At 38.6% G+C, this 18129-nt stretch overlaps 1 protein-coding gene across 1 annotated transcript in view; it reads left to right on the forward strand.

Moving 5' to 3' along the window:
• The window catches only part of LOC149162853 (basal transcription factor complex subunit-like protein), a 232251-nt gene that overhangs the window by 176046 nt on the left and 38076 nt on the right, over positions 1-18129 (forward strand). Inside the window, exon 10 of the mRNA XM_089437412.1 lies at positions 16884-16979. Within this exon, the coding sequence (XP_089293538.1) occupies positions 16884-16979 (96 nt within the window). The remainder of the gene's footprint in view (positions 1-16883; positions 16980-18129) is intronic.

Genomic DNA, 18129 nt, shown 5'->3' on the forward strand with positions numbered 1-18129 from the left:
ACGCAGAGGGGGCAACAGGGCCTCTCCTGGATCAGAAACTCATCGAGAAGTGTCTGTAAAATTTATCACAGAGAATCCTCTTCTATTCTACTGGTTGTATCTTGTAGATGAGATTTTTCTTGAAGAATAATAAAGAAAGGCTCATCTGTTGCACCAGTTTTCCCTCATTGTGTTTTTCCAGGGACAATTGTCCAAAAATAATTGTCATTGTGGTTATACTTGTGCTAGTTTTTTTCTTTACATTCACTTTCCGTAGTATTTTAATTGTGAAGGCTGCAGTAGAAATTATTTCGATATTTGCTGTAGAAACACAGTGAATAACTTATTTTTGAGTTAATAAGTAGAAAAAACAATATTAATCACTGCAGTTGGATTTCTATTTATAAATTTTCACATGGTATCAGAGCACAGACCGTGAACAGAAGAGCTGAGAGGGAGAAAGAAAGAGGGAGTTCGAAATTTCTGTAGAGGCAGGAATTAGAAACCCCAGGAGGTAGCACAGTTCGAAGGCCTGAAGGGCGAAGTCTGAGGAGAAATCAATTTCTCCAAGAGAGTCGACAGAGATATTCGATTTTCAGTTCGAAAACTTCGAGAGGCAGAACCTGCAACATATTTTTCCTTGCAGAGCAGTCTTCACGAGAAGACACAATTTTCCCTATAGCAGTTGGTGAGGCAGGACAACGTCAGAGATAGTTAGAAAAATAACACAAAGATGAAAACTCAAGATGTCTCCAAATTATCTTCTAGATTAGAAAAAGAATTTGCATGCTTAGCAAGTTTAGTGTCAACAGATGTAGTCCCTAAGGTAAATGGATGAGAAAGCCTGCGGATCACGGGCTCTAGGAGATTTTAATGATGGACAACTTGATGAATTCCAATGATTAAATCAGATTGATAGATTAAACGGCAACATAAACAAGACACGACCGCAAGATAGAAACAATTATGGACCAGTGCCTTTGATATATGAATTAACCCTCAATAAAACAAGCTATCCAGAATGATTTTCAATATGTGACGAAAAGTGGCAATCATAATAATTCATAAAAGTGCCGAACATTGCATCACACAAGATATTCTAGATTTAAAATAATTATTGTTAATGATCCAAAATCTAGAATTAAGTAATTTTCTCCAACTGTCAATATGATTTAACACATTTATCGCACCTTGACCATAGGAAAATCATAAAAATTATTGCATTTAATGACCAAATGACACTAAGGAACTTTAGGTTAAATTTTTTTAATTATTCCTTAGGAATTTAATTTAATCGAAGGGTTAAAAAATCAAAATTTTCAATGGGCCATAGGCCACATTAAAAATTCTAGAGTTTAAGCAAAAAAAAACCCTGAATTTTATTTTAAATCCTTAGTCATCAAATTTAGATTTATGATTTAAAGTTTTTTAATTTTATATTTTTTAAATGTTTTTGGATTTTAAATATTTTAGATGTTTTTAGACTTTTGAAATTTTATATTTTTTAGATTAATTTTTCTTAATGTTTTTAGGATTTTTTTAAAATTTTTAATTTTTAGGATTTTAGAATTTTTAAAGTTTTTTTTTAATGTTTTAGATTTTCATTTTTAAATGAAATAAAAAAGAAAGTAAATCGAATGAAACTAAAAGAGAACAAATCATATGCCAGCTAAATAAAAATGAGAGCTAACGAATATATGAGTGAAGAAAAGGGTAATGCGGCTAACCTAAATATATACACAAAATAAAACAAAATCGAATGAGCTGACTAAATTAAGCATACAAGCCAAAATCAAAATCTATCTAAAGTTTAAACCCAACCTAACCCTAAGTCTAACTATACACAAACACTAACACCGTAAAGAAACTAATTTGATCATATGACTATACATATAAAAAAAAGAAACATCGAAATGCTGCTTTGTGTTTGGATTTGCAGGTAAACACTCAAAGAGCAAAGGAAGGGTAGCTCACGGGAGCCACGGAAGGGAGATGAGCAGCAGACGCAACTTGGCAGTGGGGAACAACATGCAGATGGAGGGTTTGGTCAGCAAAACAGAGATGGCAGCAAGAGAGAGAGGGACGTGCGGAAATGGCTGCGGAGAGAGGATGAAGGTTGTGCGTAGCAGTTCATGGCAGTGTTTGGATGATTCGAGGAGAGCTGGACAGATGCTCTGGCAGCGTGGGGAGATGAGGGTGAAGGCTGCGTGGAGTTAGATTGAGGGGTTAGGGAGAAACGACGAGCAGAATCGAAAGCTGCGTGATGGAGCAGTGGATGGAGGCGGCCAAAAACGCAGGGAAAGGGAGCAGCTGGGTAGCGTTGAGGAGTTTAAGAATGCAACAAACGGATGGCGATGTAAGGCAGCGTTGGGGGAATGGTTTGCTGTGGTGAGGAATGGATGCGTGAGAGGCCTTTTCAATGCAGATGGAAAATGCATATAACAGAGGGTAGTCTGAGAGTGTCCCTAAAAAAAATTCGAAATTTGAAAACTGAACCCAAACAAATCTGCAAAATGGTAGCCAAGAAACCCCTTTTAATATAAATTTTTTTCCCAAAAATCTTAATTAAGATTTTAAATCCTTTTGCTTTAGATTTGCCTAATGAAACCCTCACAAAATTTTCCAGAACTGGAAAGAAATAAATTCCCTGCAAAAAATGATGCTAATGAAAACTAGAAATCCAGATCTTACCCTCCAGGGCCTAGATCTGGACTCTGCACAACTTTCAGCTTCAGATCTGTAGCTGCAATACAACAAAAAACACCCAAACAATATACACAATGACCCAAAAAAACACTAAAACCCTGAAAACCAAAGTAAAAAAACTAAAATTAATTACAGATCTATGTACGTAAATGGCATATCTATCAGATCTACGGAGTGTGAGTTCGACTCCGCTCCCAGATCTGATGTTCTGAGGCTCTCAACAACCAGATACAACAATTTAGCACAGAAAAATTAAAATGTTTGAATTTTAGAGGAGGTACTAAGCTCAAAACCCTTTATGCATCACCCACAAAAATATCTTCTGATAAGCTCGGGATCACATTTAAGCTGGGCTCTTTAGAAAACATGGATGGGGAGCTGGCTGGTTCAGCCGAGAACTTCCCCGAACGCTTGATGATCTAATAATCAAGGATTTTCCTGCAAAACTCAGTTCAGCCGTCAACATAGAGCGAGAAAACAATAACAAATTTCAGATCTAAAAGAGATACTTACTGTTATATTCAAAACTTAAATTATCATTCAAACTCTAGTGACTGAGCAAGATACTTGTATTCAAATCGCTCTTTAGAAGCTATTATTAATGGCAAAAAAGAATTACGCACGAAAATAATGCATCTTACAACATTTCCATGAAGAGTAACACCAGCAGAAGTTAACCCCGAAGTCTTCTTTCTTTATTGCTCATAAAAGATTACAAGAGAGCTTTTTGCTTAGTACACGATCAAAAGATCGGATGACACTGATTGACAAATGACCTCCTATTTAAAGATAAATCTTCCAATGGCTAGTTTGAGTGATCTTTGTCAAAATGATCTCGACCGTTGGCGAGGATCAAAATTTCTTCTAATTTCATCCGTCGAAATTTTAAATATTGAGGAAATTTTGAAATTTTCAATTAAATGCATTTTAATAAATTCAAAAATTAAAATTTTGCATTTATTTCCTCAAAATTTTGACTTTGACTTAACCCCAGGGACCCAAGGCATAAAATTTAGCAAAATAATCAAACCTTAGTCCTTGGACCTGTTAAGATTTAATTTTTTAAAGGATCCATGAATTTTACCTCTGGAAAATTTAAATTTACCTAGGACATAGGACCTACGAGGGGATAAAATATTTTTCTAACCCTCAAGACACTTTACATCATGATTTTTACATTTTTTACATCTCAAGGGGGAAAACCTATTTGCAAAAGACCCTCACAGACTACCCAGTCCTTTGACACAAATATAATCTAGCAGATCAAACAATTTGTAATAAAATAACCTAACGAAATAGTTAGGAATATTCCCAAATCACTTTTACATAGACTCGATCTAGAACACTAGGACTCCCTTAAGATTTCAGTGACAAAATCCATTCCGGCTTTGGGGTAGGCTGAAGGAAAACTCTGCCGACCATTTGAGAATGGATCGGTGAGAGAAAAAAACCTCTTGGAATGTAGATCGTTACCAGAAAACTAGGTTTACCTAGGTGATTACATACACGACACGGATCTGTTGAGATTATTTACATTATACACATGCAGACTGGGTTTACATTATAAGATGATCCTCAGGCTGATGATGATAGCTAGATGGCAGGAACACGTCGATCAAGCACTATCCCTTTTGCGAAAAAGGGGGTGTACTGCTATGGGTCATTGACATGTAGTGGTCAACATCTGGCTCTACTTGGGGACACGTTGCTGCACTAGAGGAATGTGAGAATCCAGAATTTGCACCCATGCAACACAAACAAAACATAAGTAGTGTCCATCCAAAAATCATCATATAATGTTAAGCACAAGAAAGATATAAGCTCTTCATTTATTAACATGAAAAACACAAATCTAACTACAAAATGAAATACTGAAATAAAAGGGCATAAGGTTAGAAATACAATACAAAGATGCCCCATGGCATCAGATGCTTTCAATATAGTGTATACTGAGCATTTGCCTGCTTTCGGGCAAATTTGTCGGTTGTTTCTCGGATGTGCCATGTCCAATCTTGCATATAGTAGGAATTTTTCTTGTCCGAAAAGCAAGCTGCTTACGGTCATCTGATGCATCAAATCGCTTTCTCATTTTCTTTCTCTTGCTCTTTTTCTTTGTGGCAAGGTGTATCTCTGATGACGTGGAACATTCTGTTTCAAAACTCTCAGATGAAGTATGTAGGGTATGCATGACATGTCTTTCTTCATTCTGCGTTTGATTCTTATCAATTTCTGTTTTATCCGAGTCACCTTCAATTAGCCACTTTTCAATGGAGCAAATGACCTCCTCATAATAAGGTGGAGCTTGCTGCAACAGATAAGGAGGCTTCTGATCTATCGACATCTCTTTGTTTCTTTCATCCTCTGACTGCTGTTGAAATTTCTATACCTGTATTGTTATGGCATCCATCTGGCTAGAGTGTTCAACCTTCATAGCACTGACTTCCTTGGCATGGTCTTCCTCCATGCTCAATAACTTATTCTAAAGACATATCTGACTAGCTTCCATATCTTTTATTACTTTGTCATTCTTTGTTTTTATGGTCATCAAGCAATGTTGAATAGAGTTTATCTCTTTCTTATGATTTGCTTGCATGGTAGCCAACTGATTATTATAATCGAATGTCATGATGGTCATTTCTTCATCCATAGTTAATAACTTGTTTTGCATAGAATTAATTTCCCTGTCATGATTAGCTTTCATGGTTTCCATCTCCTTATCTCGCTTTTCTAGGTGGGTGTATAAAGTTCTCATATCCTTGACGTAATCAATTACAAATTTTTCTTGATTAAGCTCCATATTTTTTACCAGCCACATTAGTTCTTATATAATTTGCTTATGATTTTCCCTTTCATTGTTGACATTGATTTGATAACTTGTTCTTGTTTTTCCACTGTCATGGATTTGATCTGCAACGGTACAGGTGGATGGCACATTCTGATATGGAGAATTGTCTTGAAATATTTCATCGCCAGCTCGATCCTTCACAAGATCACTTTCATTCTGTTGCATAATTTTAGGGGCACAAGGCGAGCGATAACCATATCTATCTTTAAAAGGCTAAAAGCATGAACGATGTCTTGTAAAGAAGTGAAGAATCTTTAGGACAATTACTAAACCAATTCAAGGCATCACCCTCTAAAGAAAAGGCAAATAGACACATTTTGACATCTTCATGATCATACTGGGGAGAACTACAATATATGAGCATTATACGAGTAAACCTGCATAAATGCTTTCTAGCAGCGTCTGAATCACCACCCGAGAACAAAGATAATTTATGAATGGCCACTTTCGGAATATCATGGAGAACATTAATAAAATGACACGGGGTAAACGAATAATCCATGATGAATAATGGGGGACCAAATGGATGATAGAGAGAGGCCTCTGATCAAGAAATATAAAAGATTCACAAGAAGCAAGCTTCGAGTAGAAATTCTTGTAGAAATGAAAGAAATGGAGTCGCCACTTGAACATGAATCTAAATCTAGGATCCAAAAGGCAACAAACAACCAGATATAAGGGAGGGCTTCTTGTCTGAGAAAAAATAAATGAAAAGAAATGGAGTTGCCACCCAAGTAAGAGATCAACCGAGATGTCCAGGTGCTAAAGGTGCAGATGAAACGATTAACGAGATGATGAAAGATAAGGTGATGAAAAGATCAAATGACGCCAGGAAATGCTGTGCCGCTTGACAGGCTAATGAATGGCGGAAAAGCTGAGATGATTAAAAACGATGAGGAAATGTCGTTGAAACGCCGAGAATAAAATATCCCCGGTAACGACGCCAAAAATGTTGTCGTTTCCAGCTCAAATGAAAAGATGACAAATGAGAAGATGAATGTCGTTGAAATGCTGAGAATAAAATATCCCTGGCCGCGACGCCAAAAATGTTGTCGCAGAGAGTGTCTAGGCAACACGACAACACTCAGAGTAAGGGCTGTCACTCTTAATCCTTACTCACTCCGTTTAGACTCTCTCCTAGGCAAGTCGAGGGGGGTAGTCCCTAAGGTAAATGGATGAGAAAGCCTGCGGATCACGGGCTCTAGGAGATTTTAATGATGGACAACTTGATGAATCTCAACGATTAAATCAGATTGATAGATTAAATGCCAACATAAACAAGACACGACCACAAGATAGAAACAATTATGGACCAGTGCCTTCGATATTTGAATTAACCCTCAATAAAACAAGCTATCCAGAATGATTTTCAATATGTGACGAAAAGTGACAATCATAAATAATCCATAAAAATGCCGAACACCGCATCACACAAGATATTCTAGATTTAAAATAATTATCGTTAATGATACAAAATCTAGAATTAAGTAATTTTCTCCAACAATCAATATCATTTAACACATTTATCGCACCTTGACCATAGGAAAATCATACAAATTATTGCATTTAATGACCAAATGACACTAAGGAACTTTAGCTTAAATTTTTTAATTATTCCTTAGGAATTTAATTTAATCGAAGGGTTAAAAAATCAAAATTTTTAATGGGCCATAGGCCACACTAAAAATTCTAGAGTTTAAGCAATAAAAACCCCTAAATTTTATTTTAAATCCTTAGTCACCAAATTTAGATTTATGATTTAAAGTTTTTTAATTTTATATTTTTTAAATGTTTTTGGATTTTAAATATTTTAAATGTTTTTAGACTTTTGAAATTTTATATTTTTTAGATTAATTTTTTTATAATGTTTTTAGGATTTTTTTAAATTTTTTAATCTTTAGGATTTTAGAATTTTTTAAGTTTTTTTTTTTTTTTTTTTTTTTTTGTTTTAGATTTTCATTTTTAAATGAAATAAAAAAGAAAGTAAATCGAATGAAACTAAAAGAGAAAAAATCATATGCTAACTAAATAAAAATGAGAGCTAACGAATATATGAGTGAAAAAAAAAAAAAAAAGGGGAATGCGGCTAACCTAAATATATACACAAAATAAAACAAAATTGAATGAGCTGACTAAACTAACCATACAAGCCAAAATCAAAATCTATCTAAACCCAACCTAACCCTAAGTCTAACTATACACAAACACTAACACCGTAAGGAAACTAATTTTGATCATATGACTACAATATAAAAAAGAAACATCGAAATGCTGCTTTGTGTTTGGATTTGCAGGTGAACACTCAGAGAGTGAAGGAAGGGCAGCTCACGGGAGCCACGAAAGGGAGATGAGTAGCAGAGGTAGCTTGGCAGCGGGGAACAACACACAGATGGAGGGTTTGATCAACGAAACGGAGATGGCAGCAAGGGAGAGAGGGACGTGCGGAAATGGTTGCGGAGAGAGGATGAAGGCTATGCGCTACAGTTTATGGCAGCGTTTGGATGATTCGAGGAGAGCTGGACAGATGCTCTGGCAGCGTGGGGAGATGAGGGTGAAGGCTACGTGGTGCTGGACTGAGGGGTTAGGGAGAAACGACGGGCAAAATCGAAAGCTATGTGGCGCTGGACTGAGGGGTTAGGGAGAAATGACGGGCAGAATCGAAAGCTATGTGGCGCTGGACTGAGGGGTTAGGGAGAAACGACGGGTGGAATCGAAAGCTATGTGGAGGGAGCTGCGTGATGGAGCAGCAGATGGAGGTAGCCAAAAACGCAGGGAAAGGGAGCAGCTGGGCAGCGTTGAGGAGTTTAAGAATGCAGCAAACAGATGGCGATGTAAGGCAGTGTAGGGGGAATGGTTTGCTGTGGTGAGGAATGGATGCGTGAGAGGCCTTTTCAATGCAGATGGAAAACGCGTATAACAGAGGTTAGTCAGAGAGGATTCCTAAAAAAAATTCGAAAAACTAAACCCAAACAAATCTGCAAAATGGTAGCCCAAAAACCCCTTTTAATATAAATTTTTTTCCTAGAAATCTTAATTAAGATTTTAAATCCTTTTGCCTCAGATTTTCCTGATGAAACCCTCACAAAATTTTCTAGATATGAAAATAAATAAATTCCTTGCAAAAAATGATGTTGATGAAAACTAGAAATCCAGATCTTACCCTCCAGGGCCTAGATCTAGACTCTGCACTGTTAGCCATGCTATATGATGATGATTTTCTAAAGGTCGAAAGTGAGTTTGGTCCTCGGTCATGCTCAAAAGAAGCTCATAACGGTCACTTTCTCATTTTCCTTTGCCCCACTCATTCTCCCTTCATCAGTCCTAAAAAATGGTTAATGCCTCTATCGGGTTCGGGTTTAATCGCTATCGCAAGTCACATCCATGAGTGTGTAAAGGCTACGCCCCTTAGCTTCCGCCGATGCGATATTGCGATCTGATCGCAATTGCACATCGCCATATGTAAAGGCCCAAAATTACCCAAAAAATTGATCCGACGACTCTCGTCGCGCCCGATAAAGCGACTTGCCCGATCACTTCTCCACCGTCCGATCAGCTCTGCCAAGATTGGACGACCTGCGCACATTTCGTGCCCATGAAGCGATGGGACGTTAGCGCGCGATGGAGAGCGGTTTTTCTCTCTCCTCCGCTGCTATGTGTCACGCACTGAATGGAATTGCACGCCCTCACCTTTTTACCTCCTGATGCCCAAAGGTGGTGCGATCGATACCGCTCACCGCTTAATCCTCTGTCCCCACCTGATAACTGTCGTGCGCCTTTGCCACCCGATCACCGTCGGATCTGTCCTCCCGAGATGCAACAGCCCATGTTCATTCCGCTCCCGCTTCTTCCGATGTCCCCGCCGAGCCATCCTTGCCATCCATCCTCCCGATCCGACGGCCAAGCTTGCTCGTTCATCCGACTCGTCCGCCCGCTATGTAGTTCACGTCCCTTGACCGTTCCGTGTGCCCGAAGGACGAAGGTGACCGGCCTTCCAATACCGTTTGCTATTGCTCCTCAACAACCACATTTAACAAACAGTATGGTTGAAGAGGAAAAGGACAAAGCATGAGCATGTAACTGCATTTAGCAGTTAAGGAACTTCATTGATACGAACACTCCAGCTGCCTAAGAGGACAACAGGGCACCTGAAAAGATCAGATTCATCTACTGAAGCAAGCAAATGCACTCAGAGACTCCATCAGGTAGTTAAATGCAGTTGGTGGTCAATAAAGACCCCTCCATACCTAAATTGGCCAAGTGCCTTTGTAATGAAACTCTATATATACCCAAAAAACAGATGTAATCAAGGTTGATGGTTGATGTTTTGATGTAATGTTCAACTTCTGGAGACTGTAACTATTTTGACACTCGCAGCGTCTCGTCTTCATTTTCAGCGAATACAAGCTTTTTTTGCTGTTAATTGCTCACTTTCCATTTCTCCTCTGTTCTAAGCTGTGCTTGATATGCTGTATGCTTGAACTCTTGATTTTTGGCATTAGAGTAGCTGTCATCCTATTTCTATGTTAAAGACTTGTATGTATCATCACATAAGTTATTCAGGTTTGTATTCATCTAGTGCCAGAGAGTTGTCATCTTGTCTGTGTATTAGGAGATTAGATTTGCAAACTTCTTTACTGGTTGCAATCGGCCATCACATGGTCTTGTGCATCTGTTGGTGTGGTCAGTATTCTCCATAATCACCCAATCCTTAAACTGAGTAGCTAGTGGTCTAAAGCCTTGTAGTTTGGGGGTGTTCACGCATGTCTGGAGTGAAACAGAATAGAAGTGGTTATTTGGCTTGGACAAGCATCATTCCTTCCATTCATCCATTTGCAACAAGAAGTTGAATTTATATGTTACCAAGCATCTCCGAGCTACAACCTAGGAGAGTTTCATGGAATCCTAACATAATTGGTGCCATTGCCGGGGAGAGGAGATTGAAGCTCAGCTTCCCTGGGAGAACGACACAGATCCAGCTTTGATGATAGACAAAGTCTGGACACATTTCCGGTTGTAATCATCTATCTGGTGACTCTATTGGAGGACCAACCTTTGGCGACTCCACATTACAGTTCTGGCTCAGTTCGTGAGGGATACCCGAAGAAATCCTTGGAAATCACCAGCTGACCCAGTGCCTGACCCTGAGAAGATTGTCAAGCAAAGGAAAACATCACAGAAAGGAGCATCAGGATGAGGAAGCCTAAACAATCTTATGTATCTCTGCAAGAGAGGCTTCTAGCTGAGCATGTACATTTTGAAGATTTAGAGCCTAGCATTGTTAATGAAGAAATACCCTCAGAGATTTGTAAAGCTCCTTGTTCATTAAGTTCCCCTTTGGATCTCAGTCTGAAGAAAACCTCCCACACAGTCCATCATATTCCTTTGTCCCTGTCATTCATTTCATAGCTCTCTACCTTTCAAAGTTCAAACTGCCAATATCCATTCACCTACCCTAGTCATGGCAGGCCCACAAGCTCCTACTAAGTTGGAAAGAATCATAGTTGCTTGGTATGGATCCCTGGTCCTGCCTGTTCCTTTGAATGCCATGCCTGCAGGAGAATACTAGAAATACATGCCTAAATTCACTGGTACAGAGGGAGTAACAGTTGAAGAACACCTTGAGTCCTTTTATAGCTATGCTGATAATCTAGATATCAGTGAAGATGATGTGTGGATGAGGGTTTTTGTCCAAAGCCTAGATGGGGAGGCTAGAAAATGGTTCAGAGAATTAACCCCTAGGTCTATAGCAGACATTGAGGCCTTAGATGATGTGTTCCTAAAGCATTGGGGGGATAAGAAAGATCTGCTCTATTATCATACTGAATTTGGGAACTTGCAGAGGGAAAATGGTGAGCTGCTGTTTGATTTCAACAAGAGATTTAACTGCATGTACAGCAGAATACCAGCTGAAGTGAAACCCACCCCTACTTCTGCTAAGCTTACTTATGCCAATGCCTTCAATTCTCATTTTTGTTTACTACTGAGGGAAAGAAGATGTGCTTCTTTGGCTGATATGCAAGATGCAGCCCTGGAAGTAGAATCAAACATCATGGCTGCAGAAAGGCTTGAAGGTAATGTTGATAGAAGAAGACAGAGGAGTGAGCCCTCATCATCCTCAGATCCCAAGATCGATAAAATGGCCGGGATGATAGAGTCATTAGCCTTATAAGCGAAAGCAACCAGCAGCAGACCCCATCATCTTCAAAGTTCCAGCCATAGAGGTAAGAGGCCTTGAAGGTTCCCCTTCTTTCAGTTTTCAGTTAGAAATCCAGAAGCGAAGAATACCCATGCCTCTGATTGAACCAGTGAAGAATGAGTCCTTCAAGAAATCCATCCTCGAAGACCCTGAACCTAAAGCTAGCCCAACTTCCAATGACTATGCAAATCTGCAAATTGACCAACCCGTTGTTATCCTCAACCCAGTGATCAAAAAGGGTGAAGTCAGTTCCCCATCATCTTATGTTCCTCTGTCTGTTCAAGGGACAATCCCTCATAGTTGCCCCCTAGGCACTGAGGCTAGCCATAACTCAATGCCCAAGGCTGTTACTGATAATCTCAGTCTTGATATTCCAAAGCCTGCCCAAGTGGCCTCCACACAGCTTGAAAAGGCAGTTTGCTAGATCACAGAGGAAGAAGGTGCACAGTTTTGGGACAACTCCTTGGATGGGGCTGGTTCTAAGCAAGCTACGGAAGCAGGTGAAGTCTTTGTGTCCCACACACAAGAATACATTGGTCCACCATTTATATTAATTGTGCAGACCACAAATGACACAGTCGAGTACATAGCAGCCATTGTTATTCAACAGGTGTACAAAAGCTTCCGCGAAGAACATCCAAGGATGAGAACATACAAAGAGGGGGTGAGATATAAACCATCTCTACCTAATAAGGTCAAATGCCCCAAAATTTTTGAGGTAGATGATCAAATCAACCCGATTTTGCAAGTCTTTGATGAATCGGCTGACATGCATATTGACCAAGAGAAGGGGAAACAATTTTGGTGGCTCAGTAAATGGGCAGTTTTTGAAAATTTAGGTTGTTTAAAATTTTCAGGCCTTAATGTTGTGAATGTGTTCTTTTACAGGTTTTAGTGTAGACTTAATTAGACTCCATGCCCAATGGAATACTAGGCAATGTTTTTAATCTTATTCTGATGTAGAAGGAAATGGTCTACGGTTATTGAGACCTCACAAGGAGGATCTCATCCCCAGAAGGAGCCAGTGTTAGCTCTGCTATATGATGACGATTTTCTAAAGGTTGGAAGTGAGATTGGTCCTCGGTCATGCTCAAAAGAAGCTCATAACGGTCACTTTCTCATTTTCCTTTGCCCCGCTCATTCTCCCTTCATTAGTCCTAAAAAATGGTTAATTCCTTTATCGGGTCCGGGTTTAATCGCTATCGCAAGTTGCATCCATGAGTATGTAAAGGGTGCGCCCCTCGGCTTCTGCTGATGCGATATTGCGATGCGATCTGATTGCAATCGCACATCGCCATACGTAAAAGCCCAAAATTACCCAAAAAACCGAATCAACAACTCCCGTCGCGCCCGATAAAGCGACTTGCCCGATCACTTCTCCACCGTCCGATCAGCTCTGCCAAGATCAGATGACCTTCGCACATTTCGCGCCCACGAAGTGATGGGACGTTGGCACGCGATGGAGAGCGGTTTTTCTCTCTCCTCCGCCGCTATGTGTCACACGCTGAATGGAATTGCACGCCCTCACCTTTTTACCACTCAACGCCTAAAGGCGGTGTGATCGATATCGCTCACCGCTTAATCCTCCGCCCCTGCCCGATAACCGTCGTGTGCCTTCGCCACCTGATCACCGTCGGATCTGTCCTCCCGAGGTCCAACAGCCCACGTTCATTCCACTCCTACTTCTTCCGATATCCCCGCCGAGCCATCTCTACCATCATCCTCTCGATCCGACGGCCAAGCTTGCTCCTTCATCCGACTCATCCACCCGCTATGTAGTCCACATCCCTTGACCGTTCCGTGTGCCCGAAGGACGAAGGTGACTGGCCTTCTAGTACCATTTGCTGTTGCTCCTCAACAACCACATTTAACAGACAGTATGGCTGAAGAGGAAAAGGACAGAGCATGAGCATGTAACTGCATTTAGGAGTTAAGGAACTTCATTGATACGAACACTCCAGCTGCCTGAGAGGACAGCAGGGCACCTAAAAAGATCAGATTCATCTACTGAAGCAAGCAAATGCACTCAGAGACTCCATCAGGTAGTTAAATGCAGTTGGTGGTCAATTAAGACCCCTCCATACCTAAATTGGCCAAGTGCCTTTGTAGTGAAACTCTATATATATCCAAAAAACAGATGTAATTAGGGTTGATGGTTGATGTTTTGATGTAAGGTTCAAATTCTGGAAACTATAACTATTTTGACACATGCAGCGTTTCGTCTTCATTTTCAGCTAATACAAGCTTATTTTGCTGTTAATTGCTCACTTTCCATTTCTCCTTTGTTTCAAGCTGTGCTTGATATGCTGTATGCTTGAACTCTTGATTTTTGGCATTAGAGTAGCTGTCATCCTATCTCTATGTTAAAGACTTGCATGTATCATCGCATAAGTTATTTAGGTTTCTATTCATCTAGTGCCAGAGAGCTGTCATTCTGTCTGTGTATTAGGAGATTAGATTTGCAGAGTTCTTTACTGGTTGCAGCTGGCCATCACATGGTCTTGTGCATCTGCTAGTGTGGTCAGTATTCTCCATAATCACCCAATCCTTAAACTGTGAGTAGTTGGTGGTCTAAAGCCTTGTAGTTTGGGGGTGTTCACGCATGTCTGGAGTGAAACATAATAGAAGTGGTTCTCTGGCTTGGACAAACATCATTTTTTTCATTCATCCATTTGCAACAAGAAGTTGAATTTATATGTTCCCAGGCATTTTCGAGCTACAACTTAGGAGAGTTTCTTGGAATCCTAACATGTACAACTTTCAGCTTCAGATCTGTGGCTGCGATCCAACCAAAAACACCCAAACGATATACACAATGACCCAAAAAAACACTACAACCCTGAAAACCAAAGTCAAAAGACTAAAATTAATTATAGTTTTATGTACGTAAATGGCAGATCTATCAGATCTAGGGAATGTGAGTCCGACTCTGCTCCCAGATCTGATGATCTGAGGCTCTCAACAACCAGATCCAACGATTTAGCACAGAAAAGTTAATTTTTTTTGAATTTTAGAGGAGGTACTAAGTTCAAAACCCTTCATGCATCACCCACAAAAATATGTTAAGATAAGCCTGAGATCACATTTAAGCTGGGTTATTCAGAAAACATGGATCGAGAGTTGGCTGATTCAGCCGAGAACTTCTCTGAACATTCGATGATCTAATAATCAAGGATTTTCCTGCAAAATTCAATTTAGTCGTCAACATAGAGCGAGAAAACAATAATAAAATTAAGATCTAATGGAGATACTTGCTATTATATTCAAAACTTAAATTATCATTCAAACCCTAGCAACTGAGCAAGATACCTGTACTGAAATCGCTCTTCAGAAGCTATTATTAATGACAAAAAAGAAATTACGCACGAAAATAATACATCTTACAACATTTCCTTGAAGAGTAACACCAACAGAAATTAACCCCAAAGTCTTTCTTTATTGCTCATAAAAGATTACACGAGAGCTTTTCACTTAGTACACGATCAAAAGATCGGATGACACTGATTGACAAATGACCTCCTATTTAAAGATAAATCTTCCAACAGCTAGTTCGAGTGATCCTTGTCAAAATGATCTCGACCATTGATGAGGATCAAAATTTCTTTTAATCTCATCTGTCGAAATTTTAAATATTGAGGAAATTTTGAAATTTTCAATTAAATGCATTTTAATAAATTCAAAAATTAAAATTTTGCATTTATTTCCTCAAAATTTTGACTTTGACTTAACCCCAGGGACCCAAGACATAAAATTTAGCAAAATAATCATTTAACCTTAGTCCCTGGACCTGTTAAGATTTAATTTTTTAAAGGATCCACGAATTTTACCTCTGGAAAATTTAAATTTACCTAGGACCTATGAGGGGATAAATTATTTTTCTAACTCTCAAGACACTTTACATCATGATTTTTACATTTTTACATCTCAAGTGGGGAAACCCATTTGCAAAAGACCCTCACAGACTACCCAGTTCTTTGACAAAAATATAATCTAGCAGATCAAGCAATTTGTAATAAAATAACCTAACCAAATAGTTAGGAATATTCCCAAATCACTTTTACATAGACTCGATCTAGAACACTAGGACTCCCCTAAGATTTCAGTGACAAAATCCATTCTGGCTTTGGGGTAGGCTGAAGGAAAACTCTGCCGACCATCCGAGAATGGATCGGTAAGACAAAAAACCTCCTGGAATGTAGATCGTTACCAGAAAACTAGGTTTACCTAGGTGATTACATACACGACACGGATCTGCTGAGATTATTTACATTATACACATGCAGACTGGGTTTACAATATAAGATGATCCTCAGGCTGACGATGATAGCTGGATGGCAGGAATACGTTGATCAGGCGCTATCCCTTTTGCGAAAAAGGGGGTGTACTGCTATGGGTTGTTGACAAGTAGTAGTCAACAAGACTTAAATTCAATCCAATTTGTACATCAGTCAGAATAGCATATCTTTGACAAGACATATAGACAAGAACTGACCAGCTTGATGACCTCTTGCAAGTGCCAAGCCAGCCATCTAATTACCTTTGCATATGCACAGAGATATGTGCCACAGACCCTCACATGTGTTATAGAGACAATCAGCTACAGGTCAGAATAGTTCCACAGAGATATAATGCCTCAGGCTTGTGCTGTTCCACAGAAGATATATATCACTGAATCACACTTAACCACAGAAGATGTATGCCTCAGATCCAAAGTGTTCGGCAGAGTTAATGAGAGATCTAAAGTGTGTCTTGGAGGAGAGCGAATAGGCTATTTATAGTGATTTGTACATGTGAATAGGTGTGCCTCTTGGACAGGCTGACTTGATTTGGAAGGGGCTGACTTGAGCACTTGTTGGGTATTAATCCAATAAATATAAATTCAAATTTTCTTTTCCTTTCAAGGTCATGAAATATGCCTTTTATAATTTTCTTTTGACAAATACATGATCATGCTTGAATCAATAAATTTTTCTTTTGAAAATACTGACCGCAGCTATGATTTTTCAAAAGATTTTCCTAGCTTTTCTTTCAATTTATTCTTGCTCATGCAACAGAAATCCTAAGATATATCATGCTTTTATTACATTTGGACTTTGACTGTTAAAATCTTATGGGTTTCCTTCAGACGGGTCTTAAGAAGGTGCTGGCACTGTGCAGGTGTTTTTGCCACAAGAAGACAATTGATATGGGATATGTTTGTTCTGTTTGCCTTTCGATCTTTTGCGAACATTCCAAGAAGTGTTCTACATGCGAGTAAGTAAAACAAAGTCTCTAATATCTTGGACTTGAATTAAGATAACATTTATTTTACAGGTTCCATCTTGTTTGGTGCAAAGGGAGTTGGCATTTTGCTAAATCTATATTAAATCATTTGCAAGTTCTTGTCCTTTATATTGCTAATTTTGTTTTGTGATTCCAATAGAAAATTTTGTCTTTCTTCTTTCAAGGGTGTTTACTTCTAACTTTTGTATTTCAATACATAGCTTTATTAACTATAATGTGTTTCTCGAGTGTTCATTTGTTTCAATTACTATATCAATTTTATGATTTAAGAATTGTAGTTTGTAGAGTATTTATCCATCTGCATTGGAAAATCATCACAAGATGCAAGAATTTCTCATTGTCTTGATGCTGCTAACCTTCATTTATTATGAAGTGTCCACGTCATTCATAAGTTTGTCAGAGTTAGACTGTATTTACTATTTACCGCCTTTATCTGCAGCCTGAAGTTTTTCACAGTGCTGTAATTTTTCCTTATTATGTTTTTCTGTAATAAACACGCATATATAAAAACAAATATAAATAAATAATAATTAATGAAAAAGATGTCTTATCAACAAGACGTGTCTCTTAGTTAAAAGGCAACCCTGCCTTGGTATATATAATATTATAATGGGGTCCTTATTGTATTCTATCATCCTATTCATATACAATCTCATAGATTTTTATATATTATTATTATCCTCATAGATTTTTTTATTCTGTTCTAAACTTTTTGGACACTCGTGATCAAAACCAGATTTGTTCATCACATTTGGTATCAGAGCAAGTCTGATCCCGGCATTTGGCCACACTATTATTAGAGGCTTGTTTTCTGATCTTGGCCTTTGGCCATACAAGCTTTTAGCCACACTGAAAAAATTTCGAGTTTCTCTGACTTTTCTAGGTCTTTGACCGTAAAAGTGTTGAAATTGTAACTAGTGTCGGTCTTCATAAAATGTAATTTTTATCATTGAAATATTTATTATATTCCTTATTATTATTTTATTTTTTTGGTCAAAACACGTTCTTCATGCTTATAAAGTCAAAGGAGTGAAGATAATTTATTATGAGTCAAAAAGAAATGTATTTGAGTCAAGTCCCATTTGGACTTTTGAAGGAAAAAATATTTATTTTTATTTTT

This window comes from Pinus tabuliformis, chromosome 5_2, assembly GCF_031772625.1.
Source record: "Pinus tabuliformis cultivar Carrire ecotype Pingquan chromosome 5_2, CPIR1, whole genome shotgun sequence".
Taxonomy (NCBI): domain Eukaryota; kingdom Viridiplantae; phylum Streptophyta; class Pinopsida; order Pinales; family Pinaceae; genus Pinus; species Pinus tabuliformis.